This window comes from Corvus hawaiiensis, chromosome 1, assembly GCF_020740725.1.
Source record: "Corvus hawaiiensis isolate bCorHaw1 chromosome 1, bCorHaw1.pri.cur, whole genome shotgun sequence".
NCBI classification, from domain to species: domain Eukaryota; kingdom Metazoa; phylum Chordata; class Aves; order Passeriformes; family Corvidae; genus Corvus; species Corvus hawaiiensis.
In genome coordinates this window covers 22270210-22291365 of record NC_063213.1, presented here as the reverse complement: position 1 = coordinate 22291365, position 21156 = coordinate 22270210, and the positions used below count along the sequence as shown (strand labels likewise).

At 39.6% G+C, this 21156-nt stretch overlaps 1 protein-coding gene across 2 annotated transcripts in view; it reads right to left on the bottom strand.

Moving 5' to 3' along the window:
- Positions 1-13929, bottom strand: part of PDE1C (phosphodiesterase 1C) — a 369889-nt gene extending 355960 nt beyond the window's left edge. For both annotated transcript variants that reach the window (XM_048296129.1, XM_048296137.1), the window contains exon 1: positions 13744-13929. In XM_048296129.1, the coding sequence (XP_048152086.1) occupies positions 13744-13828 (85 nt within the window). In that variant the 5' untranslated portion in view covers positions 13829-13929. The remainder of the gene's footprint in view (positions 1-13743) is intronic.
- Positions 13930-21156: the final 7227 nt, after the last annotated feature.

The window sequence follows — 21156 nt, the reverse complement described above, 5'->3', positions numbered from 1 at the left end:
TGAACCATCTGAAATCTCCCCTGTGGAAAGCTGGCTGGGGGTAGAATTAGAGGAAACTGAGAAGTTATATTTGCATCCTAACAGAAGTTTAAAAGTTATGGAAATTATAGGGTAAAATATAGTTGCTGCTCCCAGGATGGAATGCAGTTGGCATGCTCAAAACCTATTCCATGATGATTTCCTATACACATGATCTGCAACTCTAAGCTCCTGCTAAGCAGGATGGAATGGAGGGTGGAGTGGAGACACCAGTCTCCGTTGAAGTCCTTGCCAGGGAAAGGAGCTCAATGGTACTTTGTAGTTAATAAACCACGTAACACCTGTCAGCCAGGGGAGATAGGGGAAGAGGTCCTGCTGCTGAGCCAATAGCTGTGGGGAAATCACTCTGGTTAGATGAACATGGTTCATTAAAGCCTAATTGTAATGTTAACAATCCCAAAGTTTCTCACCTCCAAGGTACAACTACACCTCACTGGGCACATGCTCTATGTTCTTTTTGACTGTATCTTTAAAAGCAAAGCAAGACAGTTTTACACCAATCAGTAACAAAAGTATGCATGACTAGAGTCACTCAAGCTCAACCTGAACACAAAGAAATAGTATAAAAGTAAGTCAAGAATGAGGGGAAAATACAAAAAATAGTATAAAAGTAGGTTGAGAATGGAGGGAAAGTTAGGGGAGACTCCATCATAACTGCTAGGATCAGTTGCCGGGCTGAACCTGTCTTCTCCCCTATAGGCTAAGAATCATACTCTATGCATGCTGAATACTTTTGTTGGGGATTAGAGCTTGGCTGTGTATTGCTTTGAATATATTTTTGCAGTCAGATACTATCACTGACAATCCTCGAAACTTTACCTGGCACAATTTTGTATTAATAAAGAGTGTTATTCCACAAACTGTTAGTGTGAGTCCTTCATGGGCACTAGCATTTGCCTGCAGTGAATAACAGATAAAGAGGAAGACCCACTGAGGAGTCTCCCATATGCTATTGGTGTATTTCTCTGACTAAGTCAGTTAAACCACCCTCCAATCCAGCAGAACTGCTCACTGAAGGGTCGCCCTAACAGGATGCTGACAGACTGGTCAGGCACAAGGTTCTCAACTTCCCTGGGGCACTGACAGCCAAATTAAACACTAAGGGTCAAGTACATCTCCCCATTAAAGGTCAAGGAAACATTCCTTTTTCATGTGACATCCCCCTAATGTCCAATGAGGCAGTTAAGTTTGTAGATACTAAATACATATTTTTTATTGCTTTTCTGATATTTTAACTATTTTCTTCAGATTATATTTCCATTCAAATACTGTATTACACTTCTTGTATTCTAGGTGGACAAAAATCTTTGGCAGCCACTTCCTCAGAAAACCCCAACACAAAAGCCCTTGCTTAAAAAATCCCTTTACGATGGGGGGGGGGGGGGGGGCACAAAAAGAAAGAAAAAAGGTAAAAGAACAAGAAAAAAAACCTATTTGTTTGGGGTTTTTTACATTCTTGAGAAACAAAGTGAGGGCATACAATCATGTGTGGTCATGGCAACAGAAAAAAAACAGTAACTTTCTGTTAAAGAAGAAGGCTGGAACTTTCAGAGTTCTGGAAAATGAAACAAACTGTGGAATGTTTCAAAATAAAAATTAGATAGTAACTCTCAGTGAAACATCAGTGTCTCACTATCGTTATGATTAGAAGTGTTCAACCCACTTCTTTCGTCCACTTTGATCATTTTTCCCTTCTTCTCAAACAACTTATGTATTTGAAAACTGTTGCATGCATGTCCCTCATTTTATCTTTGACAGACTATTTAATTACTCATTCTACCTTCTTTTTTCTAAAAGCATTTTTTCTAGACCTCTAGATTACAAAAGCATATGGGGAGTGAGAGGAGCATTTATCCAGATGCAGATATTGACAAGTGCGATACAGTTATCCAGGCTCCCTTTATAGACAATAGAAAGAAAATGTCACTTCTAGGGCATGATTCAGCTCAGCCTAAGATTGATGTCTAAAATAAGTCAGATGAACAACACCTTAAAAGAATCTATTTCTCTTCATTGATTATAAAGGAAGCCAACATGAGTACCTCAGTCAACGATGCCTTAAATTAAGTGTAATCCTGCCCTGACCGGGTACTGTGTGCTGCTTGTACAGACCATGCTTGAGATTCTCTCCTTGCAAATAGTTGGGCTGTGTAGAAACTACCAGTAATACCACATGCAGTGGTAGCTACAGCATAGGAGCTTGACCTCACAAATGTCTAATCTGATGGGGATTGGAAAGGTTCTCAAGCAGATTCATTGGAAAGTTACTGTGGAAATTTTTTTCTCCGTTGGTAGAGCACAGTTTGACAATAAGCTCTTGTGGCCGTGACCCTTTGGATCTGAATTTTGTAATAGCAGCTAATTTCTCACAGGCACCTTTATCCCCTTGCTGAACATACACAAAAAAAGGAAACAATGTGTGCTGCAGGGATTAAATAGGGTGATCCTTAAAAAAAGAAAATGAAAACGAAACTCACTGACCTAGGCACAGCAAAAAGAATGCTAGACCAGAAGTTCAGCTTCTGATATGGGTGAGGTTTGGAGTTTCCTGTTCGTCAAAGGAACTGGCTTTCAAAATAAAGGATCCCTTAACCATCACAGAGCAACAAACCTTCTTAACCTCAAGTACCTGCCAGCTGTAATACAACATCAAATCAAATTATTCTCTAGTATGGGGAAAATGCATTAGCTCCAGAGCAGTTTATTAATCGGTACTTAAATTGACAGTGATACAATTGCATCCTCACTCAGCCGAACAAACACTTCTGTTACCTGGAAATACAAGACTGATTCAGGCATTACTCTACATCAGTACTAAGATACTAAGATGCAAAAGTAGGTGGTGCTTTGGGAGGGCAAGTCTTAAGGGTCACAGAGACATAAGATAAGTGCTTGTATTCACACATGACAGCAGAGCCTTGGCTGCAACTTCATTACAGAAAGGTTCTGATAACTATCAACAACAGCATACCTCTTTATGATCTTAGTGCAGCCAGGTGTAAACAAGTTGTTTCTGCAGAATTAAGAGAACTAGAGCCTTTGTATCCATAGTAAAATTATCTTTGGCTACGTTGTCAGTGACAGGAACATTCAGAGGATAAAAAACCTAACCACAGTACTTTGCATTTACCTTTTACCCTCATTGCCCTGGATTGTTTTCAACTGCCCTGATTCTGCCCAATATGTGCCACAAAACAGAACGTAAGAGATCATGCAGTACTAGACTGATTCCCTCAACAACAGTTATAGCACAGACGTGCACACCTTCTGTCCAGCAGCCCTGTTTCCACTGCATAAACCAATGTCATGATAAGTTTCAAGCCTGGAGAGGATCTACAGGAGTGCAGCCTGAAAATACATTTTTCAGCTGGGACACCTGAAGGGAACTGGTACACTGTGCGGTCCCACAATTACTCTCTTCCCTGGCCTAGGGGTTCATAAAGGAGAGGAGATATCACAGTAGTGTCATGCCGAAGGGCAAAGCCAGGCTACGCTGATGGGTAGGTCGGCTAACTAGGCTTGAACATGACCAGCAACTTTTCTTAGCATCAAAGGCAGTTAACAGTGTCCTGGGCTTCATTAAGTGTTGCCAGCAGGTCAGTGGAGGTGATACTTCCCTACTGTGCAGCATTGATCAGGTCACACTTGGAGTGCTGGGTCTAGTTCTGCTCTTCCCAGTGCAGGAGAGAGATGCAGACACCAAAGAGAGTCCAGAAAAAGCCAACAAAGATAATTAAAGCACCTCATGGATAAGCAAAGTCAAAGAGCTGAGACTGTTCAGCATGGAGAAGAGAAAGCTTAGGGGGATCTCTCAGTGTAGATATATCTGTAGGATGGGGGTGCAGAGAGGACAGAGACGGGCTCTTTCCAGTGGTGCCCAGTGACAGGACCAAAGGCATATGCACACACTGAAAAACAGGAGGTTCCCTCTGAACATAAAAAACACCTTTTTTTTCTTACTGTGACATTGTCCAAGTACTGGCACAAGTTGCTCAGGAGTTTTTGGAGCCTCCATCCTTGAAGATATTAAAAAGCCATCTGGACATGGTCTTAGGGAATCCTGGTATAGGTGAGTATGCTTGAGCAGGGGGATTGAACAGGATGGCCTCCGGAGGTCTTTTCCACCCTTACCCACTCTGTGATTCTGTATGCTTTCACCTTTTGCCACAGCTACAAGATGCACTGAGCAGAGAGATCTCGCTGAGAGTTTGGAGGCTCTAAAAAAGACTATCAGCTCTTATGATCTTCCTCTAAATTGTCTCTTGTATATATATTAGGTGAATAGGACATACTTTTGGGACACACATCATCTTTCATGTTCCCCCTATGCAAAGACTGCAATAATCAACAGCCTGGACTGATTTCTGTGGCAGTTCATAAAGACAAGCATTTCAGGCTTGTGGATTTACTAAAAAAGAAACATGGCTAACCTGACAGAAAAATTTTTATTCCTTTAGTTAGATATAATTCTGTACTACAATGAACAGATTGTGTAAATGCTGAGCTACTATTTGTATTAACTATTGCTATTTTCCTGTAATAAAGTGAGCTTTGAACACACTTTCAGGTACCAGGAAGCATGGCTGAGATAGTTAACTATAAGTCAAATCCACATTTCTGGTAGCAGGCTCTGTCTACATTTTCTCTCACTGGGTCTATAGCAAAAGCAAAAAAGAAAAGAAGACCCACTGTCTCTGATTTCAGTTGTTTGTATCAGACAAAGAGATGACTGGGAAAGGAAATAGGCACTTCTGAGTTTTCTTTCTCAAGAGATAAACTCATTATTTTCATATTTACATAATTTGCATATGATTTGCATTTTTTTTCCCCAGCATCCTATTTTAATTTTTATTCTGTATGCACCCCTGGGATCATCACTTTGTCCACTCAGGTTTTCATCAGATATCTTCTTATATGTGGACAGGTCCTACTCTGCAGAACAGAAGCATGCTGCAAGCTCTGTCTCAGCTCCTAGGAGAGTTCACTTTAAAGGAACTTCAAAACATGCAGTCTCTGGAAGTTTTATTTACAAAATACTTGTGTTTACAAGGCAATAATCCCATTGTTTTCAATAGGGACTAATTATACACCATTTCCTTTGCCCTTCTATTTCATTCTGCAGTCCCAGGGGATCCAGATTTAGCCTTATGGCTGTGAGTGGGACTTCTCAGGAAGTTCTTCTGATGCCTGCTCTCCCTCCTTTCCTGGACAGGAAGGGGCCTCAGGCATTATCCAAGCCCAGAGGTGACCCAGAGCACACCTAGATAACACTTGAGGAAGCATCTGCCAGGAAGCCCACACCTTGTTCTGTGTTTCCCTTGGAGGAAACATACCTATTTCTGAACACATAATTTTTCCCATTCCTTTTTTCCTACGTATCACTTCTGATGTTTTCCCATGACATTCAAAAAGCAAAGGGGACAAACAAATTAAACAAGGAAGGCAATTAAGTGTGAATGATGCCTTTACAAATCCTCTATTTGGATCTTCTATAAATACCAGGTCTTCTCTGAATTTTACCCTTGGGCATTTGTAATTCTCCTAAATTTTTGTACAATTACTGCATAGTTTCTTTATCCTTCTGTTCCCATAAAGTCCAACAAATATACACATGCCATATAGGAGAACTGCAAGGACCTTACCCACATACATGTGGAAGAAACAAGTAAAATTTGATTTTTGAATGCTTTGACTCCTAATAATGATTGACTCTCAATACTAAAAGAGAAAGGATATGCAACATGAATCCAGTGTCCTTATCCTCATCTTCAATGGCTATAAATCTACTTTAAGTCCTTGAATTAAGAACTGAGTTAAGTGGTACTGAGTGAGCAAGTTGTCTACCCTCTCTCCTTTCCCAATACACTTGGCAGGTTTCATCACTCTGCACAACAGTGAGGAGGAGTGGGGTGATTGAAAAGGGTGCTAAATCAACAGACATAAAACATATCATCATGCAGCAGTAGCAGCAAGATACCAACCATGCACTGCCATTTAATGGAAAGAGATGATGTTTGCACCTAAGGAAAATTTTCAGGGGACTGATTGCAGCTGCTATGACAACAAGAGGGAGGATGTGACATAATGACCTAATGACTGTTTCATGTTGTTCCAGTGAACCACTCTACTCAGCAGCTGGGAAGCCAGTAGAGACTTCATTAAGTGCATCTGTTCAGTAATTACTGCAACCTTCCCTGCACCACGACTCTAACGTTCCACGCAGTCATAGCACAGAGCTGTTGGATGTAATCATAAGGGTTCGTTTCTCAGTCCTAAAAATTTCAAAGCCCTGTAGCTATTAGAAATCTGGCATTGAGTTTCAGCAGGTTTGTTAGACACAAGCTCTGTCACCTGGCAAGGAGAAATAAGGAGCAAAATCATATCAGCATAACCTTGATGAAGTCTTGCAAGGAAGCCATGGAAAACCTGCATGATTTGCCTGCCTTATATGTAGGGCAGTTCCTTTTCTAACATACAGCAACTTTCACTTTAACTGGAAAAGACCAGGACAGATCCTTTGCTCATTTAAATCACTGCAGTTCTCCTGACTGCAGTAGAATGATGAATATTTACTGCTGGTCAGGATTCTGCCTCTTGATTTGATTTGCACTAGTACACAAATAAGTGAATGTTACGTCAAGGAGCCTTTTACTTTCTTAATCATACAAAGCTACAGAACTAGGAAAAATGAGCTTGTATTTACACTACATCAAGACAATGGACCAATTACTAGAGCACAAGGGTTTAAAACAGAAAATTTGCAGCAAAAACACAAATCCCAAAAAACAATTTGACAGCTCCTAGACTTTGATCCTCAGCAGGAGGAGGAGGAGGAGGCAGAACTCTGGCTTTTGACATGGGAGAAGGAACTGTCTTGAGAGAAGGTTCTCCCTGTCAGAGCCTGCCTGCTCAGTAACAGGCCTGGCTGCCTGCCTGCCTGCAACTGAGCTCAAAAGGCGCAGAAGAAGTCATGCCTCTATTTCTTTTGAAATTTAGGGATTCTAGAAAATCTGAATTTTGAAATTAATATCTTTGCATCAATTCAGAAGGCACTGGAAGCAGGAATAATTGGCCAAAGACCAGAAAGAAAAAAAAACAGAGGCAATGTTTTTTCTCACCACGGTAAAAATGGGCCCCTCCTTGTAGGGAGTAACCATCATTTGTCGTCTGTGAAAGAGGCCTGACTGCATTTCCTTTCCTTTCTTTCCGGCACAAAGAGAATAAGTGTCCTCGTCTCCAGCCAGGTGTCTCCACCTTCTGCCCTATTTGCACCTTCTGTTTGAGGTTCTGCTGCCTCACAAGCCCAGTTTTCATAGCCACTTCACATTAGTGAATCTAATTCCCAACACATTGAGGAATTCAGACCATTCAGTGACAAAGTCCTGCAGATAGATTCAGAGGTGACAAAGCACCAAAACCTGGACACATGTAATTTGCCAATCTTACAAAAAAAAAAAACCCCACAAGTAATTAATTAAAGGAACACTTCCTTACAGTAATGACAGTGAGTTTATCCATTAACATCTCTTCTTACCCAGAACTCCCATGTATGGAGCTTAATTTCAGAGAATGGGGATGCCCATTCACTCAAATCAAAACATGCAGCAAAGGTTTTACTTTAGCAGCTTCCCTGAAATATAAAATCAAGGGGAGGAAGGGAAATAGCACTTTTGATGTGACCCTGTCACAGGGCCCTGCAATCTTTTGGGAGCTGCTTCTGAGCCTGTTGTGTAACTCTGCCTGGTAACCTCTTGAAACAACTGACAGTTAAGGGAATAACCCCAAATGCCATGTTTCTGGATGCCAAGATACAGGCAGCAGAGCACGGATGTGAACAGCAGGTAGCAGTGATAAGGCAGAACATTCACAGAGGCAAATGGGCAGAGGTCCAAAACACATTGCCAGACTTTTAGCCACACTACAGTAGGCTGCAAGAACTATTACTAGGTTACAGCAGTAACCTGTGGCAGTCTTTACTTAGGTTACAGCAATATACCCCAGCAAAATCAAAGACGTAAATTTAGTATCAAGACCCTGTAGATGCCATAGTATCACCATAGAATCAAAAAAGCATAGGAGCTGGAATGGGCCTTAAAAATCATGTAGTCCCAAAATCCCCTGCCATGGGCAGGGACACCTGTCACTAGACCAGGCCGCTCAAGGCCCTATCCAACCTGGCTTTGAACAATGCCAAGGTTGGGGCATCCACAACCTCCCTGGGCAACCTGTTTCAGTGTGTGACCATTCTCACCTTTTATAAAATCTGCTACAGTTTAAGTACCAACAGCCAGAATTAATATTGCCCATCACTGTGGCAGTGACCATCCATCCCAGACAAAGGGCCAGCTGGCTAACTCACCCATAGGCATGCCAACCTATGGAGATACCTTTCAGGTGTCTTTTCAGACAAAGCAGACAGAGACAAAACTGGTTAAAACTAAAATACCAATTGGAAGTGAAGGGACCAGGAAAATACTCATACAACTTTAGAGCTTTAGTCCACAACCTATTTGCTGCCAGCTTCAGGGATAGGGCTGTGTTGGAAGTTAATTTTAATTCCTTATAGTCTTACGACTACATCAGAATTCCTTAAACCACATCAAAAAACGCACATCCTATTGCAAGCTTAGTATTTGTATTATAATAATAAACCCAGATTTTCCCATTACAAGCTTTCAGACTACACTGTTTACACTGAAATCATCAGTGCTTCCTATCAGATCTTACTGAGAAAAAATGCTCTCACTAAGGTTTATCAGGAGAAGAGTAAAAGAAAATTTTAAAACACCAATGTTTTTGGAGTTTCATTGTTTTTTGAACCTTTTGATTTATGTTAACAAAAAAAAATGCCAAGGAGAGGCTACAGCCTACAAGACAAGTGGTGGCTAGGCACTCTCCCTTCACCTTTTTGGCCAAGGACACTGTTTGTGTGCAGGCAGAGATAACTCCCCTTCTCCCTGAAAGTGGACAGACCACACAGACAGGTATTTCTCCCAGCCTTCCTTTGAAGTCTGAAAGCTATGACACATATGCAGAATAAGTGATTTGTCAGCACCTTCTAATTACACTATGATTTCATTCAAAACGACATTTTCATTATAAGCAACTGAGGGCAGAATTGAAGTATATCTCCATGAAAATGCAGTGTGTGTGCCTGCAGGTGTCTTCTCCTGATACCTGCCTCATTTGTGGGTTTGCAAAGGTGTCCTTGACAAAAAGGTGCTTCTAAAGTTATCTGTCAGGGCTGTTCTACATGTGACATTGAAATGGATGTTGAAATGGGTTCCAGGTAGGGAACTGCAACATGAGAAAATTCCAGACACATTAAGAAAACTACATTTTTAAAGAATTATTTCAAAATAGGGCCCAAAATCACCACAAAACAAAACTCAGGGCTTCCGTAGTAACTGGAGGGAAAGCTTTTACATGCAAAATGTGTAACAGAGTGTTTTCATGAAGAAAGTTACCTACAAGATTAATAAAGAACTGCTGTGAGCCAGACTAAGTGTTTCAGTGCCACTTTGTTCCTCTCCAACAACACCTAAGTTACAGAACTCTGCAACTCCTCACCACTTCATTCCATAAATCTATTTTTAAAAATTTATTTTATACATTGGAAAGGACAAACAGTGTTGCCAGCTGTTTCTGGATATAAAAAGCAGAAAGTTGAAGTTTTACTGAACTTAAGCTCTTAGTCATAGAAATTTAATAAATGCAGAAGGAAGACATCTTCTTGTTAATACTTGTGTTTATCGTTTTCCCAGGTTTAAAGACAGTGGACCAGCCCCTAGTAAGTCAATTACAACAGCAAGTAACACTTACTGGCATTCTGAGTTAATAGTCTCTCATTTGCACAGCAATGATGAGACAATCCACAGGGGAAAAAAGGCCTTAACTTCATCTCTGCTATGTTTTAGTGGAGGAAAACTTCGCCAAAGTCAAACAAGAGCTCAAATACAGTATCTTGTTTATATAAAACTTCATGTACTCTGAAATTTGGTGACATAAACCATGTCAAATAAAGATCTTGAAGTCTTCATCTGAGATAGATTGAACTTTCTAGAGCAAACTAAATTGTATGATTCCTGTTCTTGAATAGTCCCACTAAATGGCTCACACTGTGGCTCCAATATAGACCCTTTACATCAACTACCAGTGCAAGAAGACTGTAAAAGTGGAATACTCAAAATCTTTAGTGGGCCAACGCACCTCAATCCTCCTCAGAGTCTCTGTTGAAACAGTTGTATCTAGAGGAAAAGGATTTGCAACTACCTTGTTTCTTCATACAGAAGAAAGCTATGTGGTGTTGTCATACATTTGCCCTTCTGGTATGGTACAACCCTCTCTTCTGCATGGATCTGTAAAGCCCTTGGGAAGTGTGGAGTTCCTACAGCCCTCGTGTCCCAACACCAATGTGGTAAGCAGCTAAGGTGAAATTTAGAGCAGTTGAGAAGCTGCTCTAGGTTGCTCTGCTCTGTAAGCAGAGGCTGGCCAACTCCAGAGACACAAGGGTATCTAACTACAGGCCTTCAGTAAGCTGCTCTTCTTGCACCAAGTTTCTTCTTTGCCCTTATACTTTCATGATCGATGTCAGGCCCAGGTCTTTCATTAATTTTCATTAAAATTTTCATTAAGTCTCATTGTCAGTAATCAGTTTTCAAAACATTGTGAAGATCATAATTTCTTAGCCGTTAGTATAAATGTGAATCAATGCAAAATATTTTCTCTTCATAGTGCCATTTAGGTTGGAAAAGACCTTTAAGATCATTGAGACCAATTGCAAAGTGCACAATGCCAAGTACACCAAAAGAAGCAGTGGAATGACCAAACATCCTTCTTTGGTGCTCTCAACCATGCAGTTGGAGGTGATGGTAGTGAAGATGAAAGTTACAGTTATTACCATGCTTCCCTTCTAATAGTACAGATATTTCATCATGGATCTAACCAAACTCCCAGTCTGTTGTTCCCACTCTGTCTAGAACAGAGTTGGACAACAATTTGAAAATGTTGCATGATAACTGGTATGATTCATTTTGCACCCAAAGAGAAGATATTTTCTCTCAAACTAATATTTCTTTGTTCCTCAAGGGTATCAGCCTTCTCTCTCAGATAGTACTACAGTAGCAGATGCAGCAGCTCAACATTTCCCAAGAACTTTTTAAAAATTGTCAGAATACAAAAAACAGAATTCTCTTCTGATGGGGAAAAAGACATTTAAGCCCATACCTGACACACTAATGTCGCTGTAGGATTTCTTGGATAGATTTATCTTCTTCAGTATAACGATCAATAAATACATGAATCATTTAGGTCTGTCCACCATACAGTGCTGGTAATACTACATAGCATGTTTACAAAGTTTTTACAGTTATGTGATTCAGTACAATGCACACTTGCCCAGATATAAAAATAAATGTTATATAATACCCAGATCATAGATCAATACACCATGTGCATCAAATACAGATGCACATCAAAGAAGATAGCACAGGAGCTGCAATGCAACAACTGTCCTAAGAAGCAGAAAAAACCTGAGTCTTGCTTTAAGACAATTTAAAATTAAAGGACACTCTAAAATGAGTTCTCCTCCTTTGTTTTAACCAATCCCTTTCCACCAATAAGGAGAAACGAAATACAACTAGATATAAGTGAAAAAATAACAATTTACTAACAAGCAAAACTCGGAGCCACTGGTGTGTTGTGGGTGGAGAGAAACAGTCTCCCGGAATCCACACGGAGTGGCCCAGTGAGGGACCAGCTCAAGTTTGCACTGCCAATAAAGTTTGCCAAGTTCACTCTGAAACAGTTTGATTGCAGAAATGCAGTTTTTCTGGGTGGCTACTGTTGCAAGCCCAGAACTACTTCTTCCTCCCCCTGAAACAACTTCTGCCTTAAGCGACATGCCACCACACAAAAGAGAATCCAAAAGGGAAGCCTCTGCCCACGCTATCTCAGCTTTAAGGCAAAAGCCAAGAAGTGAGGCAAGAGACAAGAAAACAAGCCCAAAGGTGAAAAAAGCGGACTCTGCCTGTGTGCTCCAATCTTTTTAAGTGTACCACACCTGCCTGCCCTGTGATTCCAGTTCCAGACGTGCCACTGAACCTTAAAGAGATAGTAACAATTTTTGGGCATGGATAGATATGAAATACAATACCATTTTTGATTACCCAAGACAACCTTCTGTTCTAAACCCTGAGTCATTTGATCCTAAAATTGGTCCAGTTGTCTTGTGAGCATGAGCAGCATAAAAACAGCAGAGCAACAAACTCAGAAATCCTGTTGGTTTGTTCCTGAATAAAAATAAAAATTTTTTAAAAAAATTTAAAAAAATTAATTTTAAAAAAACACCAAAGAAAATGTTCATCCACCAGGCTGACACAAACTGATAAAAACCCACTACTAGTAATTATGGCGAGAGAGGAAGAGATTAAGATAGGGGGTGCAAAAGAGAGCATATTGCAAGAACCTGTGGAGGGCTTCCCCATTAGAGAAAGAAATTTCAAAAGTAGCACTTGCCCGGCAGTTTTGCCTTTAAAGTGCTACATGAACATTAACAGATAGTTAAGATACCTTAACTATGTAAATATATTTTAATGAAACATATATTTCCATCTCCAATTTTTTTCAGCAAGCTTAATGTTTGCATAATGTTAATGATTGCAAAGCAAATTCTCCATGAATCAGAGGACTAAACAGGTATGTCCTTCCACACCAATAAAAGCTTGTATCCCTCATTATTAGATGAGATTCTGGCCCAATTATGTTAGTATCGTCTAGGAAAAACTTTCCTGATTTCACAATGGCAAGGAAGTGGAATCTCTGTCTTCTTAAAGGTATTCAACAAGATTTTGTATTGATTATTACAAGTAAGTTATCCATATATTTTTACTTGGATTGAATCTAAAATGGGATGTAAGCTTGCTTTGCTTCTAAGTTCTATATGGATTTGTATAGGGGTACATATATTTACACATACCCTAGTAAGATAAGCAATTGTAACAAACCAGTCTACTCAGAGAATCCTCAAATTTTGTGTACCAAGTCTATTGGAAAAAGCCCTTTCACTTTCAGAAGCCTCACTTTTCCCTAAGACAGCAAACATAAACATGAAACAGCACTCTCCAAACAACTACAGCAATCCATCCTAAAATTCCTAACCTTTCCTCACATTTCTCACTGCCTCAGCAATTTACTTCTTGTGTTTGAGAGCTGTTACATATATATCTTTGTGCAAAGCAAGAAATTACAAAAGATTATAGAATTTGAAAACACTGGCTAAGTAAACAATATAATATTGCAAAGAAAGCCAAGGCTCCCAAGGATGACATTCTGGGCTCACAGGAAGGAAATGCAGCTGGCAAGCTGGAAACCTGCAATCCTGGAGCCCAGGTTTTACTGAGGTAAGGTTCCAAAACAAAAGTACTGCAAACATCTTGGTGAACTTGTGCCAAAACCCAGCAAAAGGATGTAGAGTGGTTGTGTATCAAAGGCAAGTTTCTTAGGCAGAAGAAAATACAGAAGATGGACTGCAAAACCAATGCAGGCAAAAATTGCAGGGCATCTGTACATTTTAGAGGCATATATTGACAAACAGCAGTTGACAACAGCTGTCTTTTACCTGTACTTACTGGAACTACTAAGAAAGACAGGAAAGAAAGGGAAGAAAGAAAATAAATGAAAGAAGACAAATTAAATCAGGCTTACCAATTGTAAAGCTATAGCCATCAATACTGAATGTAGCACTCCGGCATTTTTTTAATGCTTCCTTTCTGCTACGTGGGTCTGTCATGATCCTGCCAGCTTGTACTTTCAGCAGCTGCCCTTCTCTCCCTCGTGGAAACAGAGCACTCGAGCTCACCCTTAGCTGCCTGTGACAGCACACACACCAAACCTCACATCTTCTTACAGGGAGCCAGATCTGAGCGGCATGCACCCAAGAATTTTCTCCTCCCCCCTCTTCTCAACTCTCATTGGTAAGTTACCTACCTGCCTGCTCAGAGTTTAACTGGTTAGAGGCTCCCCTATCAAAACCGGCAGTCAATTAGTGCGAGACTACCAAGTCAATAAGCCAGCTGCAGCTGTCAAATCTCTGTGTAGGAGGTAGCATACAAAAAAAAAGGTAAAGGGTTAGATTTTGCTGTTATCTACCCACTGACGCTCCCTGATTCCCTGCTATGCTGTAACCAGTTTCTGTGGCTCCTCTTACTCATGGGAATTTGACTTGCAGCAAATTGTGCTCAGATTTCAGCTCTTCAAATAGAAGCAGCCTGTTTTAATAATTCAAAATATAATGAATCAACCCAAATACAGTACACCATCAGTCATCTGCTACTTATGTAAAGAGCAAGTCTCTAGAAACCCAACTGAGAGCAAAGAACTAGAGATTATCAGTAAAGAAGAATATGGGAAAACAACATGTAATTTAGCAGTAATGTTGATAAGTTGAGCAAAATGTTCATGCATGAGCACACACAAAACCGTCTTCCAAACTCTTCCTCCTCCTTTTTGTTTATCACATGGTTTGCAAACTCATCTCTGTAGTTTTTTTACCTAGTAATGTTTGGAAATGTTGACTCAGAGCACGTGCAAGCAATCCACTGAAAAATGCAGACAAATCCTAAGAACAGACAAAATTTAGAGTCAAGGCTGGCAAAGTTTTCACAGAAGGCCAGCAGCAAGCTCAAGTTTTATGAGTACGCATCTAAGAAAACACTGTCAGCATCTTAATGATTCCAGTACACATAAATCTGTGCAATTCTCTCTTCTCTTGTAATATATATTAAAACTATAACTGTGCTATTGAAATGTTCAAATTTTTTATGTTCCCAAGAATAAACATGAATTCCACATAAATGCATCGAGTTTTGCATTGGTCTGGATAGAAACCCCTTGGAAACACTAAGTTTCAAGAAAACTACCACCAAAATAATAGCCAGGACACAGTTTACTAAAAGCTTGCTCAATGCACACCTAAAGGTTTACAAAATATCAGCAAATGTGGTCATGTTTAAAGTACAAACCTCCACCCTACCTTGGTTTCTCAACAAAAGCTGAAGTCAGCTGGAAATGCTGCACTTTTAAAATCCCCTCTCTTCAAAGGATGGAAGAGAATCACTACTGAAGTCCAGCTGTTAATTTAAATTCCACTTAGTTCTACCACAGTGGAGAGCCTAAGCCAAACAGAGCTTTTTTTTGTTAACTTTTATTATTTATTTGGATGTTCAATAATATAAGACAAGTTCATTAAGAAAACAGCTTCTAGCAACGAGGGTTTGTTGGGCTTTTTTAATACGTCATTGTTTTGAAACAAAACCAACTACTTACATATAACATTTCCAACACCTGCACCTGCAATTATTTTTGACATCAAAAGTGTAGGCAATAGTTCCAGAATTTAAAAGAGTTGCTGCTCTTTATGGACACTCTATAGCTACTGCAGTGAAGATTGTTCATGCAGTTTACTGAAATCCATCATGTAGGTGCCTCTCCAAAATAACGTAGGAAAATAATCCAAGTATAAAATATTTCTAAGGAATTATTTTATCTGGCACTGGTCTTATAGATCATATAAGACAGCAAAAGCATAGAGAATGATTCATACTATATTTAGAAAGCAGAAAGTTAAACGTTACCTAAATGAAAGGGAAGGAACCTTAACAGTTTCAATATTTTGGAACTATCAGGTTTGGGTTTCTTTTAAATTTAATTATTTGCTGACACCATTTTTCTTCTTATACCATAGAACATTTATTCATAAAGAAAAATTGTGGGAAGATACCAGCAATGATTTGATGAAGTTTCAGTCAAGTTTCTAAGCTGGAGGAGAAATGTTCTTCCAAAAAATAGGCAGGTGGAGACAGTCCTGCTTCCTCCTTGGCTTTGGACCATGTACTCACGCAGGAAGCAGGAGAATTATATTAGCATTTCTCTTCTCAGGAGAGTATCCAGACCACCAAGCTACTGCTGCGCTCCTCATTTCTGAGCTCCATCACTGGTGTTTCAGCCACTTTGTACAGATTGCCGGAGAAAAAATGACCTGGCCATTCAGTGGCTGAGCACTCTGGAGCTACCTTACAATACTTGTTCAAGGCCCAACTAATACTAATTCCAACAATTGGAGTAGTTTGATAAGCTCATTTAGGTCAAAGTGAATATTTACACCACAAAGAATAAAGACAATCACTCAGGAGGGTAAAGTGATCAAACAAGCTTAGAAGCCAGATTTTCCATACTGCTGGAGAGGGCCCTTAACTGGCTGGTTGCAGAGGGATGCTCTCTCCATTCAAAACTCCAGAGGTAATCACATTGGGGTGAAAAGATAAAGGTTTTGACCTGCAAGTTTTCCAATAAGAAAACAGTTTCTTCCCAACTCTAGTTAAAATTTAATCCAGCTGCTCAAAGAATTACCAAGTTGTATCAGAAACTTGATACCTGATCCTATCTGATTCTTTGCATTTTGCTGTTCAGGTCTTGGCTAGATTTCAAGTCTGCATTTACATCCTGCTATGCCAAACAATTCCTACAGATTCATTCAGCGTATAGTACATTTTTTTACCTTCCCCTGCCAGGAAGTACCAATATAGATCACCAGACTAGTCTTGTGGCTGCAGTTCACTGCCATGTAGACCAATAGATGTGTCATTTGTAAACCACCTGGACATCCTTTGAGGTAGAAAGCACAGTGTAAATTATTATTATTGCTGAAAAAGACCACAGTATATGCGATAACTTTTGATTTGGCAGCCCATAAAACAGCAGTTACTTTGATATTTTGCCTTTACTTTCCTATGTGTAGAAGAGTTTGCATGTTTTCAGGAAGTCTATTTTAACCAAAGATCATCTTAAACCAAATACCTATCCAAATCTCCAAAATACATGCTGGAGAAAGTAGTGAAAAAACAGCCACCTATAACAAATAGGAAACACTTCCTATTTCTAAGCAGTCCTTTTCTGCCCTTCAGTATGAAAAGGCATACTATTTATGTAAAACTGCCTCACCAAGACTAAAAGATTTTTAATTGCAGTTTACACTTTCCAAATATAATCTAAAATAAGCAGTTCCATGGATAAATACTTCTTTGTATTAACTAAAGGCATAATTTTTTCTTTCAGTCTTGTATCTCCTGGCTCACAGAGTGTGAGAAATGGAAAATGAGAGCATTAAATAAAATTCTAGCTCCATAAATGTCAAGGAAAAAATTCCCCACTCACTTCAACAGGGCTGAAACTCTATCCTCCTGGTTTTTCATACCTGTGCTCCTCTTTACTTAGTTCCTAACACAAGCAAATTTCACAGGAACAGTGATAAATTTAAGTCCCAGGTACCCATATGACTTTTATAGTGACTTTTATAGCCACTGAAGTTTTCAGAACTAGGAAGTCTGAATTTTCACCTTTTCAGAAATGTGTCTGGTATCCTAAATCAATGGACAACTCAACTTTGAATACTAAGAAAAAACAAATACAGCCATCCTGGATAAGACCAAAGGTCCATTGAAAACAGTGCCCTATATCCAGCTCTGTATCATATCTCCATCAGTGCCCAGAAGTAAATGCTTAAAAAATTATAAAGATGTTAAAAATTATCAAGAACAAGGCAGGCTTTGGTGATACTCGGTATCCAATCACCACCGGTTTGGGTACCTCATGGACCATCTGTGTATTCTGTGTGTTCATAAACAGTCCAAAGTTTTCTCTTTAATCAGCTTAAACTTTAGCACCCTCAGCATCCTACATCAGAGAGGTCTACAGCTTAACTAAATATTGCATGAACACTTACTGCTATTGTTTGTTTTGAACCTTTCTCCTTCTCACTAGCCGGTTGCTCTTTAGCCTAATACTCAATATCAATTCTGAAGCCTTCTGGCTATGAATCCAAAGGTGAGGAGTGATCACATGGGTGGCAGAGGCATCCCCTTCACACAGGATTTCTAGTGATAAGGAACCCCTGAGACAGTGGATTCCAATGAGAGAGACCACAGAAGCACAAGGAAGCTCCTGCCTTTGAAAATATTGATTCCACCACTGAATTTCCACAAACTTCAATTTAATAATTTTTACAAGCACATATTTTTCAGAGAAGTTTTAGAGGGCTGTCTCACCACTAGTATCAATGTCACCTGAAAACATTTAATATCCCAAAGAAGAGTTATGCGACTGGGCATGATGCACTAAAAATTGATAACTTTTTAAGAAAATTTCAAATTTCAGAAAAGAAATTCAGCTGAAATCCCCTGAGGTGTTTGGTATATTTCTCACAATCAACAATGAACTTAGGTATTACAGGTTGTTTATGCAACCTGTAATACCTAAGATGCTATTCTTCCCTGAAAGTTTTTACCGTTTCCTAGAAACACTCCATCTGCATGTTGTGAAGATATTATCAGAGGTTGTCATTGTCGGGACTATTCACTACATATAAGTTATTTTTAGGGGAGGCAGGGGAGGCAGCCAGAAGGCAATATGACTTTTTAATAAAAGCTGTTTAGCATCAGCTGTTCTGATGTTTTCTGCTTGCTTCGGGCTTTACCATTTTCTCCCTTGTCACAAGCTGAAAAAAGGAATAGTCTTCCGTTTGCTGGAATATTTTCTTGGTTTATGCCAATTTATATTTCCCAATAAACACACATTTTGTCCTATTTAAAGTGATTTCACACCATGGGTGAAAATCCAAGTGTATCCAGTAAATACCAGGCACAGGAAAGGAAAAAAAAACATTGTAGTATTATTTTGAGCTTGGACTTCACCTTAACTATTTCAAGCAGATCTGCAACTCAGAGAAAATTCATTATTCTCTTTAGAAGCACAGGAGGAATCTACATCATCTAATTTCAGGCACTTGGCTGAGTTACCTAAATGAGGAACACTGAGGCTCCCACTGCAGTGAGCAGGGAGCCACAAAGATGAGTTTGAGTTCCTAAAATCTGAATCACTCTCTGGAGAAGCTCTTTCTTAGGTACCCAGAGAGAGTGAGGCATCTGAGAGCTGGAAGAGGTAGTTTAGTGAAGAGGCTTAAGCTGAGCATCGGGATCATTTGCAATAACTTAAGCTTTCTTCAGATTGCTTGCCAACAGTAATATGGTAAGTCTGATCCTCTTCCAACCAGATGCAATTTGCTAGCAGCAGTAATGCCCATCTTCTGTACTGTGTCCAGTAAAAATGCAATATTCGCAGCTACTATAATCATATAGCTTTCCAGTGCACTTGCAGTCAGGAAAAACAAAGTGGTGAAGGAGCATCTGGTCTGGATATTTGCAAAGGTAAACAATGGGAAAGAAGCTCTAGCAGGAAAAGAGAACATGAAGGCTTTAAAGATCCCCATAAATACATTTATCCCTATGTATTTTCTTCATACACTAACTTGTAGTCCATAGTACCACGAAGGCCAAAAGCAGCCCTGCCTCCAAGTGTAGTTTCACTTTTTAAATGAAAATTTTCTCCTTGTTTGGGATGGGGGGTAGGGGGGGAGAGGGTTTTAAAAAATAATAGAGTTTCAACAGCAAAACATTTTAAGTGCTCTAATTCCAGTCTTGTCTAAACAGTGCTGCTTGATCAGATTTCATTTGTCTTTATGTTTTCATTTTATTTCTTTGGTCTTGTTCAGCACACTACTTAAGTATGATTCTCCAGTGTAATGTGATTCTCTGTATTACAGCAAGCAGCTGTTCAAAGCAAGTCAACCAAAATCAGAACCAATAAAACTTATACCATTACTCAGCAAAAAAAACTTGAGGTAACAGTGTTAAAAACAGGTTGCAAAAGAATTAACACTACATGATTTTGTCATATACATATGGTAAAGATAGGCTTCTGCTTCCAACAAAATTCATGGGAATATACTGCAATTAAAGCGATACTGAAAGATTTCATTTCTATCTTGCCAGAGAGATTTCTGATCCTCATGGTACTTGCACCATGTTTACTTTGTTCATGTTTTGCCTTCATTCCTTCCAGCTAGCCCTCCTGAAAAGTCACCACACAGGGGGACAGCAGTGACCAGTTAGTCATCGAATCCCATTTGATTCCCCAGTAGGTATCATTCTCCTTGATGTTTTGAACGGTAGCCAGTTGTGCTGATTTTGACTGGTGTAGAGTTAATTTTCTTCACAGTAGCTAGTATGGGGCTGTGTTTCGAATTTATGCTGGTAATATACAGATGTTTTAATCATTGCTAAGGAGTGCTGACACAGACTTTTCTGCTTCAGATGTTGCCATGCTGGCAAAGGGACTGGGGATGCGTGGGAAGTTGACAAAAGACACAGCCAGGACAGCTGACCCCAACTGACCAAAATGATAGTCCATATCATATGACATCATGCTCAGTATATAAAGTGGCAGGGAAGAAGGAAGAAGCAGGGGACATCTGGCATTATGACATTTGTCTTCCCAACTAACCATTATATGTGATGGAGCCCTGCTTTCCTGGGAAAAGCTGAACACTTGTCTCCCCAATAGAAGTGGTAAATGAATTCCTTGTTTTGCTTTGCTTGTGTGCATGGCTTTTTCTTTACCTATTAAACTTTGTCACAACCCAGGAGTTTTCTCATCTTCTTCCAATTGTCTCACCCATCCCACTGGTGGAGGAGTGAGTGAGCAGCTGCATGCTGGAGCTAAACCACAACAGCAGCCAAATTCTGAAAAATAAGTTGCTTTCCAATTCACACATTATACCACTACTATGTGTCCTCTCATTCAACCCTGAATTGTTCTCTTCTTCTGTCCTCTCTATTCTACAAATCTAGTTTTAAATGTATTTCATTTTACTAAAGGAATTCACTGACATGATTTATCTATGATGTGAAAATCTTGAGTGCATACTACAATAGACAGAGTAAGAAAGCAGATCTTTTGACAGTACAAATCAGTGCAACTTCACCAGATTCAGAAAAGCTTCCTTAGCTCTTAGAGTCACAAACTGCTCCTTTTCTTCCAGCCTGGAGGAAAAACTGAACTGTGGTGCTTCTTAGCCACTGTCCTGAATGCAGGCCTACTCATGTCAGTATTTGGCTTTTAACATACCGTTGTTCCACATGGTAAATTAATTACATATCCTTCCTCCCAAAGGAGTTGAGAGCATTGCTTTTCTCTATTTTCATATACACTGAGCATATACTTGTT